Source organism: Saprolegnia diclina, assembly GCF_000281045.1.
Source record: "Saprolegnia diclina VS20 unplaced genomic scaffold supercont1.15, whole genome shotgun sequence".
In the NCBI taxonomy this organism is placed as follows: domain Eukaryota; phylum Oomycota; class Saprolegniomycetes; order Saprolegniales; family Saprolegniaceae; genus Saprolegnia; species Saprolegnia diclina.
Window position 1 is genome coordinate 755845 of NW_008246082.1, and position 13035 is coordinate 768879.

The following is a 13035-nucleotide window of genomic DNA, read 5'->3' on the forward strand; positions in this document are numbered from 1 at the left end:
GAGCTAGAGCGGCTGCGCGCGCTCATCGAGGAGGCCGCCGACCAGCGCGATGAGCTCCAACAGACCAATGCCACGTACGCGGTATGCAGCTTGGGCGCGGCCAAGACGCTTTTCATATAGGCTTCAGCGCAAGATTGCGCCACTGCTCCAGAAGAAGCAAGATTCGGAGAAGAAGGAGGACCGATTGAGCGTCGTCGAGAACGAGAAGCGGTATTACGACTGCCTCAACAGCGTGCACGAGGCGCGAGTGCAGCTCGCGACCGCCCAGACGCAGTACGACCGCATCGCGATGGAGCTCCAGGTACCGCGGCTAGCGCTGCAACTGCCTCAAACATCAACAAAAGGCGCGACTCGACGAAAAAGAGTGCAAAGCCAACGAGATCCACGAGTCTTTCATGGAGTTCAAGCGCGAGGTGGCCCGTAGCGCCGAGAACACGCGCACCGGCAAGCCGATTCCGAAGCGCATCATTGCGCAGTTCGAAGTCGCCGAGGTCAAGAAGGACCAAGAGGTCGAGAAGGTCCGGCTTAAGAACATCAATCTGCGCACGCACTTGCGCAAGCTCGAGGCGCAGCTGCATGCGAAGGAGCAGCTCGCCGAAGGGCTGCACCTCATCGACTTTGAGCAGCTCAAGATTGAAAACCAAACGCTCAACGAAAAGATCGAAGAGCGCAACGAAGAGCTGCACAAGCTCCGGAAGAAGACGACGACGACGGTTCAAGTGCTCACGCACATCAAGGAGAAGCTGCAGTTTGTGCTCGTCGAGAACCAAGCGCTCAAGCACGACCTCTCGGAGCTCGACGAAGAGCTCACCGAGTCGCGCGATGTTCTCACCAAACACAAGAAGGACCGCGACGCGCTGCGCCACACGCAGGCAAAGATGAAGCACCAGCAAGGCTTTGCCAACTCGCATTTGCTCATGGCCGACTACGAGAAGCGCAAGGTCGACATCGAGGACTACCAGGGCCGCCTCGAGCAGCTCAAGCAGCGTCTTGCGTATCTCAACAAGAAGAAAGCTTCGTAAGCACTTAGGAAAATCGCGGAACTGGCAGGCTGCAAAAGCGCGGCTCAGTGTTGGCCTCGAGCGAGAACCCGCGGTTGCGCGCCGACACGTTCTCCTTGTCGTCCTTGCGCCTACGTAACGACATGACATCGGCGCGTCACGCGAACGTTTGGTACCCGTCGCGCGGCGTAAAGCTCAGCAGCGTCGACGCGGCCATGAGCGACGTGTGTGTCGGCGACGTCGCGCCGCGCGCGTCGAGCTCAGTCTGGAACGGTAGCGGTCGGAGCGTTGGCGGGCGGCGGAGGTGCGCGGACTTGAGAAGCTGCTCCTCGAGGCGAGCGACCCGCGCTGTGAGCTCGGATTCGCGCGCTCTCGACTCGGCAAGCTCCTTGCCCAGCTGTTCGTTGCGCAAAATGAGGTACAAAGGCGAGACCTCGAGCATTGGCAATGGGCGATGGTGATGTGTTGGTGGAAAAACCAGCGGCGGCGAGAACGGCGGGCTCCTGTCGGCCGTGGACGTCGCGTCCGAGTCGGTCGGCTCGAGGAGGCGGATGCGCGGGTAGACGTCGTGGCGATGGCGCTTGGCCGGCGGGCCCTCGTCGCTGCGCGCGAGGTGGGTCGGGCACGGACCGCACCAGATGAAAGTGATGTGCTTTCGCCGCGTCTCGGGCTTGATGACGAGGATCTTCTTGATGAGGTTGAGCGAGCAAAGCACGTTGGCAATGTCGTAGATGCGACGCGTTGGCGCTACACGAGCCGTGACCACTCGACAGGACGTCGCGAGTGGCAGCCTACACACGGGGTGCTCGTCGCCGCATGCTGCAATGTCGGCGGTCACGACATGCATGATGTCTTCGAGCACGACGGGCTCCGGTCGTTCCTACACATACAATCGATTTCGCATATCCATGACAAAGATGGGATTGTACCTGGTGCAGAAACACTTGAAGGAAGCGCTCGCTGAGCGCCGTTGCGACGGCTTTCCTCGCGACGGGCGCTTCGTCGGGCGAAGGATGCTGTGGCGCATGAGATAGATGTACGACACGGTTTGGTTGCAAGTACCTTGAGGCGCTGCAGCGTCGCGAGCATGGCCTCGTCGCCGAGCCAGCGGCAGAGGCCGATGCCGACCTTGGCGATGAGCCCGACGCTTTGGATGATGTTCAAGATCTCGTGCAGCCGGCGCTTCTGTGTACCTACGCACTAGCGTCGTCGCAAGGCCTAAAGGCGTGGACGGCCACCTAGTGATTTGGCCGCGTGCACTATGTTGACGGCGTCCGGTGCGCTACGGAGCATATCACAGAACCTACAGCGCCATGAGCCCACGGCCTCGACGAGGCGGTACGTACTTGACGCTGAGAACTGTGATGGACTTGTCCATGCGCTGGAGGTTCGTGTTGCGCGCCGAGCGCTCCTTTGCCGGCGCCAGCAGCATCCTCTTCGCTGCTTCGTGGGCCTTTCCCGGAAGATCGCAAAAGCCGCACTAGTTTTTTTGTCCAACGTCTTGACGTTTGTATGCAGGATTGAAATGTGAAAAAAAAACACAAAAATGGAACCCGGTTGTCAGCTGCAGAGATGATTCTAGTCGACTAACTAAACGATTGCGTCGTACGGGACCAGCATGCCGCCACGTCATGCCATTGGCTCCCTTTCCGGTTACGTTGGAGGTGGTTACGCGTCGATTCTTGTCGGTCGGATGGACCTCATGATGCGGCTCAAGGGCCATGCCTTCAAGGCCATCTCGGACGAGTTCAAGGTGCGCGAGGCGACGCTCGGTGGCGATGGTCTCCCGCTGCAGGACTTTGTCGAGATCATGCTCCGCGCGCTGCCCAAGCCCAAGCACGCGCAGGAGAAAACCGAGACGATCGCGGGCCTCGTCGACCTCTTCAATGACATTGACGTCAACGGCGATGGCACGCTCGAGTTCAACGAGTTTACGTCCTACTGCGTCGACGCCGGCATGGTCGCGACGCGCGTCAAGGTCGCGCCGCTTAAGTACCAGTACATCAAGAACCGGTCGTTCGTGGATCGCACAACGCAGGGCGCGTCAATCGAGAAGCTCAAATGGTGCGCGGACCTCAAGCGCGCGCTCGCTGTCGAGGCGAGCTCGAGCTGCGTCAAGGTCTACGCCGCCGACTTTCTCAAGGTCACTGAAGTGCACCCGAGCAGCCCGCCACTGGCCGTACTCCCGTCCATGGTGGTGCCAGGATCAGGCCCGGGGTGTACGTCGCATGCTGGGAGCGACATGGACCCGAGCAGCAGCCTCGGGAGTCTTCTTGGCGCCAAGAGTACGAGCCACGCCAATGGCTCCGGGAACCACGCGGACGCACTCGTGCTGGACGCTGAGTTTTTGGCGCAGCTGCGACTCCTCGCAGTCTCGTCGTCCAACTTTGTGCTCTCGTTTTACGACACAGACCACTACGAGTACGTCATGGAGAACCAGACGACGGTCGCGCAGACGCTCCTGCGGTGGTGCGAGCCGGCGCGACTTCTCTTCTCGACAGGCAACAACAAGGTGCTCAACGCGTGGAGCGTGGCGCGCGGGCGCATCTCGCTCGTCAAGCAGCTCTACCACCACACCGACGTCGTCTCCGATGTCCTCGCGGTGCCGCAGTACGACCTCGTCGTGTCGTGCGACCTCAAGCGGTACATTTACCTCTGGGACATTCAAGACTGCCGGCCGCGCGGCAGCCTCGTGGGCCACACGCACGGCGTGCGCCAAATGGTATTTTCGCCCATGAACGACCTCTTGGTGACCGCAGGCTTTGAGTTTGACGCGTACGGCTGGGACATTTCGTCCAAACAACGCATCATGACGCTGTCCGGGCACCGCGCGTCGCTCGTCGGCGTCCAGCTTGCCCGGTTCCACACGGAGCGCGCCGTGACCGCCGACATTACCGGTCTCTTCAAGATCTGGAACATCCACCGCCTCAATGGCGCCCAGGCGCAGCTGCTCGAAAGCATTGCGCCGGCATCGACGATCGCGCATTTCAACCCGCGTTCGTTCATTGCGCTCTCGCCCAAGCGCGACATTGTCGCCGCCAGCTGCGTCTTGCACATATTCGAGAGCGTCAAAATCCAAAAGCACGACGAGATCCCGCTCCGCGCGTTCTTCCAGCACAGCAGCAACCAGTTCTTAGGCCTGACCGAGACGAGCGTCAACCTCTGGGACGGCAACACGGGTCTCCTCCTCGAAGAATTCACAGGTTCGTGCACATGCCCTTCGGTTGGTTTCATGCGGGGTAGGGTTGACGCAGAGCAGTTTTGTGCTGTGCTGCCAAGACGCACTCCATCGCAAACTCGTGGTTGCCACCGACGACGGCGCCGTTGAAGTCTACAACTGCACCAACCTCGCGCGCGTTCGCCGGTCCAACAGCGCAATTGGTGCGTCCATTCACTTCTTCTCGACGCGCCGACGTGTCCATCGTAGGGCGCATTGGGTCGTTGCATTACGACTCAAAGAACAAGCTGATCATCGCCACCACGGGGGCGTCGTCGCCCACGGACGCGGGGGGTATCTTTATCTTTGACGATGGTACGGTCGGCGAGTGTGTTCTCTTGCGGTCCCTCGCCAACGTCGAGGTGACAGCCAGCGCATTCAGCGTGAACGCGTCGCTCTTGGCAACTGTTGCTGGCGACCACAGCATTCGCTGCTGGGACTTCGAGACGCTCCAGCTGCAGATCGTGTGCCGAACCGAGACCGGCGACATCCACGTCGTGGCGTTTCTAGACCCTTATCCCGTGCTCGTGGCCGCTGACGGCGTTGGCAACGTCTTCTTCTTCGCCACGTCGCCGCAGTATACGTGCAATACGGGTGGCTGCCTCCACGCCTTTGTCAATACGGGCCCGAGCGCCGACGGAACCGGTCCTTTTGTCGCTATTCCTACGACACGTTAGGCACTCTGTTCGTAGACCATCCAGTGGTTGTGACGACGCTCACGTGTCTGTACCACGAAGACGAAGCCAAGCACGTGCTCGTTACGGGCGACGATGAAGGCCGCGTCGCCGTGTGGGATCTCTCGGTCATGCTCCGGCGGCTGCGATTGCAGGTGCATCCATGCAGCCCCTGCGAAAAGCTCATCGCTTTCAACTAGGCTATTCCGGACGACAAACTCAAGAGCAAGCGCCGGGGGTACAACGCCCACAGCACATTTTCTCGCACGTTTGACGCCGATCGCGTCGGCGAGAACGCGCGACGCCACACAACGCGGCTGCCCGACGACGTCCTGCGACGCGTCGCGCCCAAGCGGGACGGCACCCCCGACGGCAATATTCGCGCGCGGGAACACCACCACGGTGGCACGATTCGCACAGGAGTTTACGTCGTGGCGCATGGCCCCTATTGGTGCAGACAACATTTATTGTCACTGGACCCTAACCCTTTGGTGTAGGGACGTCAAGGACGTGACCCGACTTGCGTCATGGGTCGCGCACGCCGACAGTATCAGCGGCATCGAGTAGGAATATGCCACCGAGATGTATCGCTAGAACAACAACATGTCATTAGAGTCAACGACCGACCCAACGTGCTTATCAGCTGCGCGTTCGACGCGCGCATGTACGTGTGGGACTGGCGCGGGACGTGCCTCGGGTGCCTTACGACCAACGAAGACGTGATGCGGTCGATGCCGTGGCATTTTGTGCGCGAGGACGCCAAGCGGGCGCGCGAGCGACAGGACATCGTCGCCGAGATCGTTGCCAAGCTCGACATGACGCCAGACGAGCGCGAGCGCGCGGCCTCGGAGCGTCGGCAGGTAGCGTTTCCGTCCGAGAAGGTCAACCCACTGCTCCAGACGATGCTCTTTTCACCGCAGCAGAAAATGAAGAAGAAAAAAGATGATTCGAGTCGGCAAGGCACCTTGCACCGCCAAAAGTCCCAGCGCAAGCGGCTGCAGACGCCGGACCAAGTCAAGGCCATTGCTCGGTCTCCCGATCATTTTGCATTTTAGACTCAAAGGACTTGTCTAGGCACTCGAGCTTGTTGCAGGTGGGTCCGCTGATCCACCACGCGCGACCAGTGGCACCGACAGCCGCGGAGGAAGAAGAGAACGAGCACGACGACTCGCCCCATCGATGGAGCCTCGCGGCGCCCGTGCCAGAGACGCCAGTGCCTACGGCACCCACGCTAACGGAGCGACTCCTGCGCCTCGAGCAGCAAGAGCGACTCGTCTCCAAGACCGACGCGGTGTACGTTAACTTGGTGCAAATGCAGCACGACAAGCAGCGTAAAATGTCGGCGGTCAAGCGCAACCTCATGCGCAATGTCGACATCGAGCTCTCTCCGTTCGTGGCGGCAAATCTTGGCCCTGACAAGCCGGCGCCGCAGCGACGACCCAACACTGCGCCGCTGCCCCGCGTGGTGACGCCGCTCAAGCGCACGCCGGCCTCGCTTACAGTGCTACCAGCGTCACACAATGACCGGCTTCGGCGGCTCACGACAATGCGCACGTCGTCGTCGGCCGCTGTCCTAGCCCTGCTCGCCCAAGAAGAGGCCAAGGACGCGACCGCCACGCTCGGGAAGCTCACGCGCATCAACGACATCATTTCAACAGCGTCGTCGTACATAGCCCCCGATGCAAAAGCACCGTCGTCGCATTCACCGATGGCGTTCTCAACCGACGAGCAAGCCGTGTTGCGATCGCACGCGGTGGCCACCCAGGAGCGGTATATATATTTCAGAGAGGCATAACGTTGACTTGCGTTGCTCTAGATACGAGGCAACGATGCGCGTCGACGGCAAAGATCTAGCGACGCAGCTCAAGCAGGCGCGCTTGCAGCAGACAAAGCTCGAGAAGGAAAAGCGCATGCAGCGCTACATGGCGCAAAAGCAGCGCGACGCGCACGCCAAGATCGGCGAGGCGCTGCGGCACACGTCGGTGCTTTTTGCGAGCGCGCCGACGACCGACGTTCTCGCCGAAGCCGCCAAGCAGCGCCGCTTTGGCATCTACTCGACGAAAGAGGTCATGGTCATCATCCGCCTTTTCTGGGCACTCGACTCGGACAACTCGGGCAATGTCACCGAGATGGAGCTCAATGGCTGTCGCGGCTTCTTCGAAAGCATGGGCTACACGGACATGGCGACGATCTTCCAAACCATTGACGCCGACGCGTCCGGACACGTGACGCTCGCCGAGCTCTTCAAGATCTGCTTTGCGTATGCTACGTCGGCCGAGATCCACGAGATGGTCATGCTCGAGCGCCTCGGTCGCGCGCCGACCATCTTCACCGAGGACAAGTCGCTCACGCACGAGCAGATCGCCGAGCTGCGCGAGATTTTTACTGTCTTTGACCGCGATCGCAGTGGCACCGTGTCGTTCGCCGAGGTTCTCGACGCTCTTCAGTACCGGCACGACGACGACGACACGGGCAGCACGCTCGCCGACCTCGCCAAGCTCTACGAGGCTGCTGACAACGACGGCAATAAGGAGCTGAGCTTCGACGAGTTTGTGCAGCTGCTGCAAGAGCTCTATCGCGACAAGCCAAAATAGCGTAGAGTATTGCCATATTAGTGTCGTCAAGGAGCCTACGAAAGGGGCACGACGTCGATCGGGTGCACCATGAGGCCGTGCGACGGCGCGCATGTAAAGTACGTGTGGCCTTTCAGCGTTCCGTCGTTCTTGCCAAGCGGCTCGTCGAGGACGACGCCGACGAGGTCGCCCTTGGCGTAGTGCACCGGTCCCACGTACGCGACACGGCCTTGGAGCTTGCCGAACACAAGGACGCGCTCGTCTAACGTCAGGGTCGGGTACGATGACGGCTTGCATGGCGCGGGCGCCGGAGGTGGCATGGTGGGAGCTGCCGCCGGGGCGCTGGGCACTTTGGAGGTGGCCCGTGCAACGCGCACGGCTCCCTTCCGTCGCGCTGAGTCATATACGGCATGAGGAATCACAGCCAACAGCAAATTGTTTGTACGTGGCATGCCGACACGTAGCCCGCGCTTCTTGCTGCCCCGTGCGCTACAATGCCCATAAGATCGGAGTCTGGCAGCGGCGAGGAGGAGACGCACTGTGGCATCTTCATGTCCATAAAAGCCATCGACTGCATGAAGCTTGCAAGGTCGCCGACTAGCCAAGGGTTGATGAGAACATTTGGTATCTCGTTGCTCCGCTACGATCGTCAAAGTCGTCCCCCATGCCGTCAAACATGGACCCGTCCATGCCCATGGAAGCCATGAATTCGAGCTCTTCGTCGTCCCTAGCAGCAATCATCGTCAATGCCAGTGCAAGAGCGATGAACGCACAGCTCGCTAGGGTCAATGCCGCCGAAGAACATGTCTTCAAAGTTGAATTCAGGCTGGCGTCGCCGGCGTCCGCCCTTCTTTCCCCGGCCCATGCTGCCAAACATCATGTCGAACATGTGGAACATCTCCTCGACGTTGATGTCCATGCCAAAGCCACCATCACCATGAAGCTCGTCTTGGTTGGACTTGGGGTCCGAGATGCGCTTGTACGCCGCGCTAATGGCCTGGAACTTGGCCGTCGTGTCTTCGCCCTGGTTCTTGTCCGGGTGGAACTTGAGCGCCAGCTTCTTGTAGGCTTGGCGCACGTCGTCCGGCGAGGCAGACGTCTCGAGGCCGAGCGTCCTACGCAGCGTGAGTGGCGCCGGCGCAGGCGCGGCTGTACCGGTACGCATCAGCGAGCTTCATGGCGGAAATCTGGAAATGGAACCTTGGAATCTTCCATGCCGCGTTGCGATTGGTCAAAAGATTTCGACGTTCTTGTTCCATTGATTGGGTAGAATAATGCCAATCAAGGCCCTGGATTGGCTAAAATGCTTTTACTTTCCTCGAAAGGCGGATACCATTCGCCGCTTCAGTGTTATTTTGACCAATAATTAGCGAGAACAATGCCAGCAGCCCGATTCCAGGGCGGTCGCAGCGCCAAAATTGCGTTGGGAAATGAAATCGCCCTATCGGGGCACAGGGGTAGCTGGCACTTTCGAGAGCATAATTCACCAAACCGCGTTGCCGTGTGAACAGTACTGCACGACTACTAGCATGTCAAATTATTAAATGTGGTATATGCCATATGTAGCCACAGTTTGCCACATATAATCACACTCGACCAGTTCCAGATCGATCGGATCGCCAAACATCGCCGAAAAAATTAGGGTCCGGGGGAGTGGGCTGGTAGGAACGATGAAATCATATGGATTATGCCATGTTGTCGGCGACTTTGGCCTTCACGTCGTCGACGGTCACGTCCATCGTCGTACGGGGTGCTCGGAACCGCTCGAAGCCAGATGATGACAATGGGCATGCAGCAGCGTTCCAATTCTGGATGAGCGCGTGGCGAATCACATCCAAAGCCTCGAACTCGGGCGGTGCCCCCGTGAGAAAGTAGCTCGCAAGGCCGAATCGCAGCCGTAGAGCCGCAATCTTTGACCGAGTTGCGGACCGCTCGAAGAGACTGAAAGGCACAGCGGAGCCCACCATGCTCAAAATGCGCGACACCCGTGCGTTGATCTTCTTTGCCTGTGAGCTGTGCGGATTGTCCCAAATGAGTTGTTGTCGAAATTTGGGCGAGTTCGCAAGCTTGCCGAGTTCCTCCAGCTGCTTCATGGAAGTTGCACCAATGCGCGCCGTCTGGCGCACGCAGGCGTGTCGTTCAAGCTGGTTGAACGCCGTGGCAATGAAGAGAGGATCGTCGAAGCGGCCGTCGTAAAAGCGGAAGAAGTGACGCAGTAGCGCTGGATTCATGCTTCCTTTTGGAGCTCCTATAGTATAGAGCAGCATGAACGCATTGTTGTTGGATGCATTGTGCCATACCTTTGCCGAGCATAAACAAATGGGGGAAAACACATGCCACAAGCGCGTCGTTTAAGCATCACTCGCAAATCGGATCGTCGCCGCTCGTGACGACAGCCACCAACGGGTCGCTAGTGCTGCCTGGAGCTTGGTTATCAACGTCCGTGCTACCAATGTGCGGCGACCGGAGGACATCGACTTGATCGTCGCTTGTATTGACGTGCCCGTATTGGTCGTCATCAGACGCGCGCTCGGTCACTAGCCCAGCGACAGCCTCAAGCGCGTTGATGATTTCGTCGTCGTCGTCGGCGACATCCGGCCCATCGCAAACCTCGTCGTTGTCGATGGTGTCGTCTGGGCACACAATGTCGCAGAATGCATCAAGGTACGCATAGACTGTCTTGTTGACGGCAGACACTTGGGCGAGGACAGCCGAGTATTCGAGACTTGGAACCGATGCGATCCGGTCATATGCAGTGGCCGGTTGCGTGGTGCGTGCAACGAGAGTGCCTCGTTGCACGAGGCACATGCAGCGATGCGCCCGGATCCGGCATCTCGCTGGCGTCTCCTGACAGCGTGCAGCGTCTGCCTAACCAACTGCATCCCCAACAGCTCGCAAGATGCGTTCGCAAACTGCGTGACCACCGGGGCCGTTAAGTGACTCGTCGTGGCACACATGAGCGTCGGGTTGCCCGAGCAGAAGTGAAAGGCTGCGATCGCTAGTTTTTGGGTACTTGGTTAAGTTTTGCGACGCTGCGATCTTCTAGCCGCACGACCTTTTCTCCGTGCGTCTCGGTGGCCTTCTCGACGGCGCGCGCAGTGGTTTTGCTAAGGCGCTGCTTTTCCAGCCGAGCTGCTTTCTCTTCGTGCGTCTCGGTGGCCTTCTCGTCGGCGCGCGCCTTGCGCTTGCGCTCATTCGATTCTCGCATGTTGCTTAAATGTCTAGCTACGGCTGCACGGTCGGTCAATGCACACATCATGGCGCCGGCCCACCGGCCCCCAGCCTGGCGCCGGCCTGTCAAAACGCATCAATGAATTGTTGCGAGCTGTCCAATCATTTTACGCAAGCAACAACATTTTAACCAATCCAAATTGGGACAAACAAACAAACAAACAAACAGGCAAATAATCCCTGGTGGGCTGGGTAACCAGGAGGTTCCTACCAGTATAAAATCGCCCTACTTTGACACAGCGGTAGCCAACACTTTCGAGGACATAATGCACCATGTCGCGTTCCCATGTGAGCCGTATTACTAGTTTCGCAACAGACTAAATTCACCTCACTTTAATATCCCGTGCCGAAAAGCACTGCTTGTACCCTGAATACGAAGAGAGGTGGCTGGTGGCTCTAAGCACATGCAATACGCCTTATAGAGTCATAGTTGCGGTCCAAGCACTGCCGCGCGCACTGGGCCGATTGTGCTTCTGACATTGGCAGGAGTAAAGTTGCGTGTTTGCATCCCACGCCGCCGCTCGTACACACATTCTGGCTCCCTCGCATGACGTTCCGCTGCCGGTGAGGTCAATGGGCTGCAAGACAAGCCCGACGAGCACGCGTGGCAGTAGCCAAGATAGTCTTCCGGGTATCATCCGGATGTCTAAACTTGCGGCGATCGGCTCTTCCTGCTTCAGCAGGTTCTATGCTTTTCTCTTCTCGATACATCGGCATCTTCCTGTCATTTTGCTCCATCCAACCCCAAGAGGCGCGGTGGACGCACCAAGCGCACCTCTCCACGGCTGCTTGCCGCGACTTGACCGTCGACGAGCAGCCAAAAGCAATGTGTGCTTCGCCTACCCGAACGTCTTTCTTCCCGACACATGCCCCAGAGCGACCCATGTATATGGTAGTATGGAGCGTTGCGATATCTTTGCCGACCGCCAAAGTACCAGGAGCAAACGGTCGACGGTCAATATGGATCGAACCTATCTGTGGCTCGTTGGTTTGGTTTGAAAACACAATAGAAACGGTTTTGCGACGGGTCAAAAATGACGGCGGCCAAGACGCACATGCTCCGAACGCGTTATCCGGCACCCACTCTCTTCCATTCGGCCTTTGCGCCAACAACTTGTGTCAGCAGAGGTCGCTTCGCGACTTCGCGCTCGGAGGCATCAGAAACACAAAGCAGAGGCTTGCAACAAGGCAATTACAGAGTATTAAAAAGGTGGCGCCCAATCCAGTGGCTTAGCAGAAATGAACGTGGCGCGAGTTGAAGGCGTTGAGCAAGCTACAAAGTCAGCATGAGCTTTGAGCAGACATAGGCGTAGCAGTGGTACATGAGGAAGTCATCGAGGTCTATCTTGGCGCCACACTTGTCGCTGTAGTCGGTCTCCGTGAACGTCGCCTCGACGAGCGTCTTGATGTCAAAAGCGGGGTCCGGCATCTACGTTCACCATAAGAACTCGTCTGCGAATGGGCTACGATAGTACCAAACTGTTGAGCGAGCAGTACGTGCGGTAGTTGTCGTCGAGGGTCTTGAGAACTTGGTCGTAAAGCACGAGTGCAGCGTCTTGTTCTTGCGGTTGAGATGATCTTCACCATCCCATCCCACTCCTACTCGACATCTGAGCACCCAAAATGGAAACAGGAGCGAGAGTACCGTAAAGTTGACGGGCGGCGGCGAGTTCTTGGGCTCGATACGCACGACGCGCGACTCGGCCTTGGGCGGCGGGCGGAAGTTGTTGCGGCCGACCTTGATGAGCTGATCAACCTTGGCAAGGAGCTGCGTGTTGACCGAGAGGCGGCAGTAGAGTTCGTCACCGGGGCGCGCGCTCAACCGCTTCGCAAATTCCTCCTGGAACATGACGACAGCGCAGCGGAACATGGGGCGGTGGGCGAGGAGCTTGAAGACGAACGGCGACGAAATTTGGTACGGCAAGTTGGCCACACACACGTCGAAGAACGGCAGCTGGACCTCGATTGCGTCGCCGTGGATGATGTGGAGGTGGTTGGCGTGCTCCGTGTTCTGCACACGCTTTTGCACCTCGGCAATCAAGCGCGGGCGGCGGGCGGCGGGGGCCGAAAGTCGGAAACGGGCCAGAACGCTCCGACGGTCGAAGTGGTTTGCCCGCGTGGGTCCCAACACCAGAGCAGCGAACGCGGCCAACCGAATGGCGCGCACGCCGCTGGGAAATCCGGCGACTGGCGGCACGTCGGTGGCAGTGACGGCCGAAGTCGCTCGGAGGAGAGGCAACCTGATTGACCTCGGCCAACTCGAGAGCCGCTAGAGAGCACGACCGATCGAGTGATCACCCAAAGACCGCCACGTTGAGCCAGTCGAGACCCTCACCAAC

At 59.0% G+C, this 13035-nt stretch overlaps 7 protein-coding genes across 7 annotated transcripts in view; 2 read left to right on the plus strand and 5 right to left on the minus strand.

Moving 5' to 3' along the window:
* On the plus strand, nucleotides 1-1062 carry SDRG_05828 (hypothetical protein). The gene is made up of 3 exons (XM_008611570.1): nucleotides 1-74; nucleotides 121-301; nucleotides 345-1062. Exons 2-3 carry the CDS (start codon nucleotides 290-292, stop codon nucleotides 1020-1022), a joined length of 690 nt encoding a protein of 229 aa, XP_008609792.1. The 5' UTR covers nucleotides 1-74; nucleotides 121-289; the 3' UTR covers nucleotides 1023-1062.
* SDRG_05829 (hypothetical protein) lies at nucleotides 1027-2433 on the minus strand (the record flags this gene model as incomplete). The annotated part of the gene is made up of 7 exons (XM_008611571.1): nucleotides 1027-1132; nucleotides 1178-1748; nucleotides 1797-1881; nucleotides 1931-2017; nucleotides 2064-2194; nucleotides 2240-2304; nucleotides 2348-2433. The coding sequence occupies 7 exons, from the start codon at nucleotides 2431-2433 to the stop codon at nucleotides 1027-1029; spliced, it is 1131 nt and encodes a 376-aa protein (XP_008609793.1).
* Nucleotides 2434-2657: 224 nt separating this feature from the next.
* SDRG_05830 (hypothetical protein) lies at nucleotides 2658-7486 on the plus strand (the record flags this gene model as incomplete). The annotated part of the gene is made up of 9 exons (XM_008611572.1): nucleotides 2658-4204; nucleotides 4245-4382; nucleotides 4429-4863; nucleotides 4911-5047; nucleotides 5093-5343; nucleotides 5390-5455; nucleotides 5506-5922; nucleotides 5967-6662; nucleotides 6709-7486. Exons 1-9 carry the CDS (start codon nucleotides 2695-2697, stop codon nucleotides 7484-7486), a joined length of 4428 nt encoding a protein of 1475 aa, XP_008609794.1. The 5' UTR covers nucleotides 2658-2694.
* Nucleotides 7487-7521: 35 nt separating this feature from the next.
* On the minus strand, nucleotides 7522-8644 carry SDRG_05831 (hypothetical protein; the record flags this gene model as incomplete). Its single annotated transcript, XM_008611573.1, has 6 exons — nucleotides 7522-7859; nucleotides 7911-7954; nucleotides 8005-8062; nucleotides 8110-8192; nucleotides 8239-8580; nucleotides 8627-8644. Coding segments are annotated over 6 exons (883 nt in total), but the record flags the coding sequence as incomplete, so codon positions are not given.
* Nucleotides 8645-8961: 317 nt separating this feature from the next.
* On the minus strand, nucleotides 8962-9696 carry SDRG_05832 (hypothetical protein; the record flags this gene model as incomplete). Its single annotated transcript, XM_008611574.1, has 1 exon — nucleotides 8962-9696. One exon carries the CDS (start codon nucleotides 9694-9696, stop codon nucleotides 9151-9153), a length of 546 nt encoding a protein of 181 aa, XP_008609796.1. The 3' UTR covers nucleotides 8962-9150.
* Nucleotides 9697-9823: 127 nt separating this feature from the next.
* On the minus strand, nucleotides 9824-10673 carry SDRG_05833 (hypothetical protein; the record flags this gene model as incomplete). Its single annotated transcript, XM_008611575.1, has 2 exons — nucleotides 9824-10144; nucleotides 10479-10673. The coding sequence occupies 2 exons, from the start codon at nucleotides 10671-10673 to the stop codon at nucleotides 9824-9826; spliced, it is 516 nt and encodes a 171-aa protein (XP_008609797.1).
* A 1208-nt stretch (nucleotides 10674-11881) lies between these two features.
* Nucleotides 11882-13035, minus strand: part of SDRG_05834 (16S rRNA (-N6/-N6)-dimethyltransferase) — a gene marked incomplete at its 5' end in the record, with an annotated part of 1809 nt that continues 655 nt past the window's right edge. Inside the window, 3 exons of the mRNA XM_008611576.1 lie at nucleotides 11882-12125; nucleotides 12172-12295; nucleotides 12342-12707. Of these exons, the coding sequence (XP_008609798.1) occupies nucleotides 12106-12125; nucleotides 12172-12295; nucleotides 12342-12707 (510 nt within the window). The 3' untranslated portion in view covers nucleotides 11882-12105. The remainder of the gene's footprint in view (nucleotides 12126-12171; nucleotides 12296-12341; nucleotides 12708-13035) is intronic.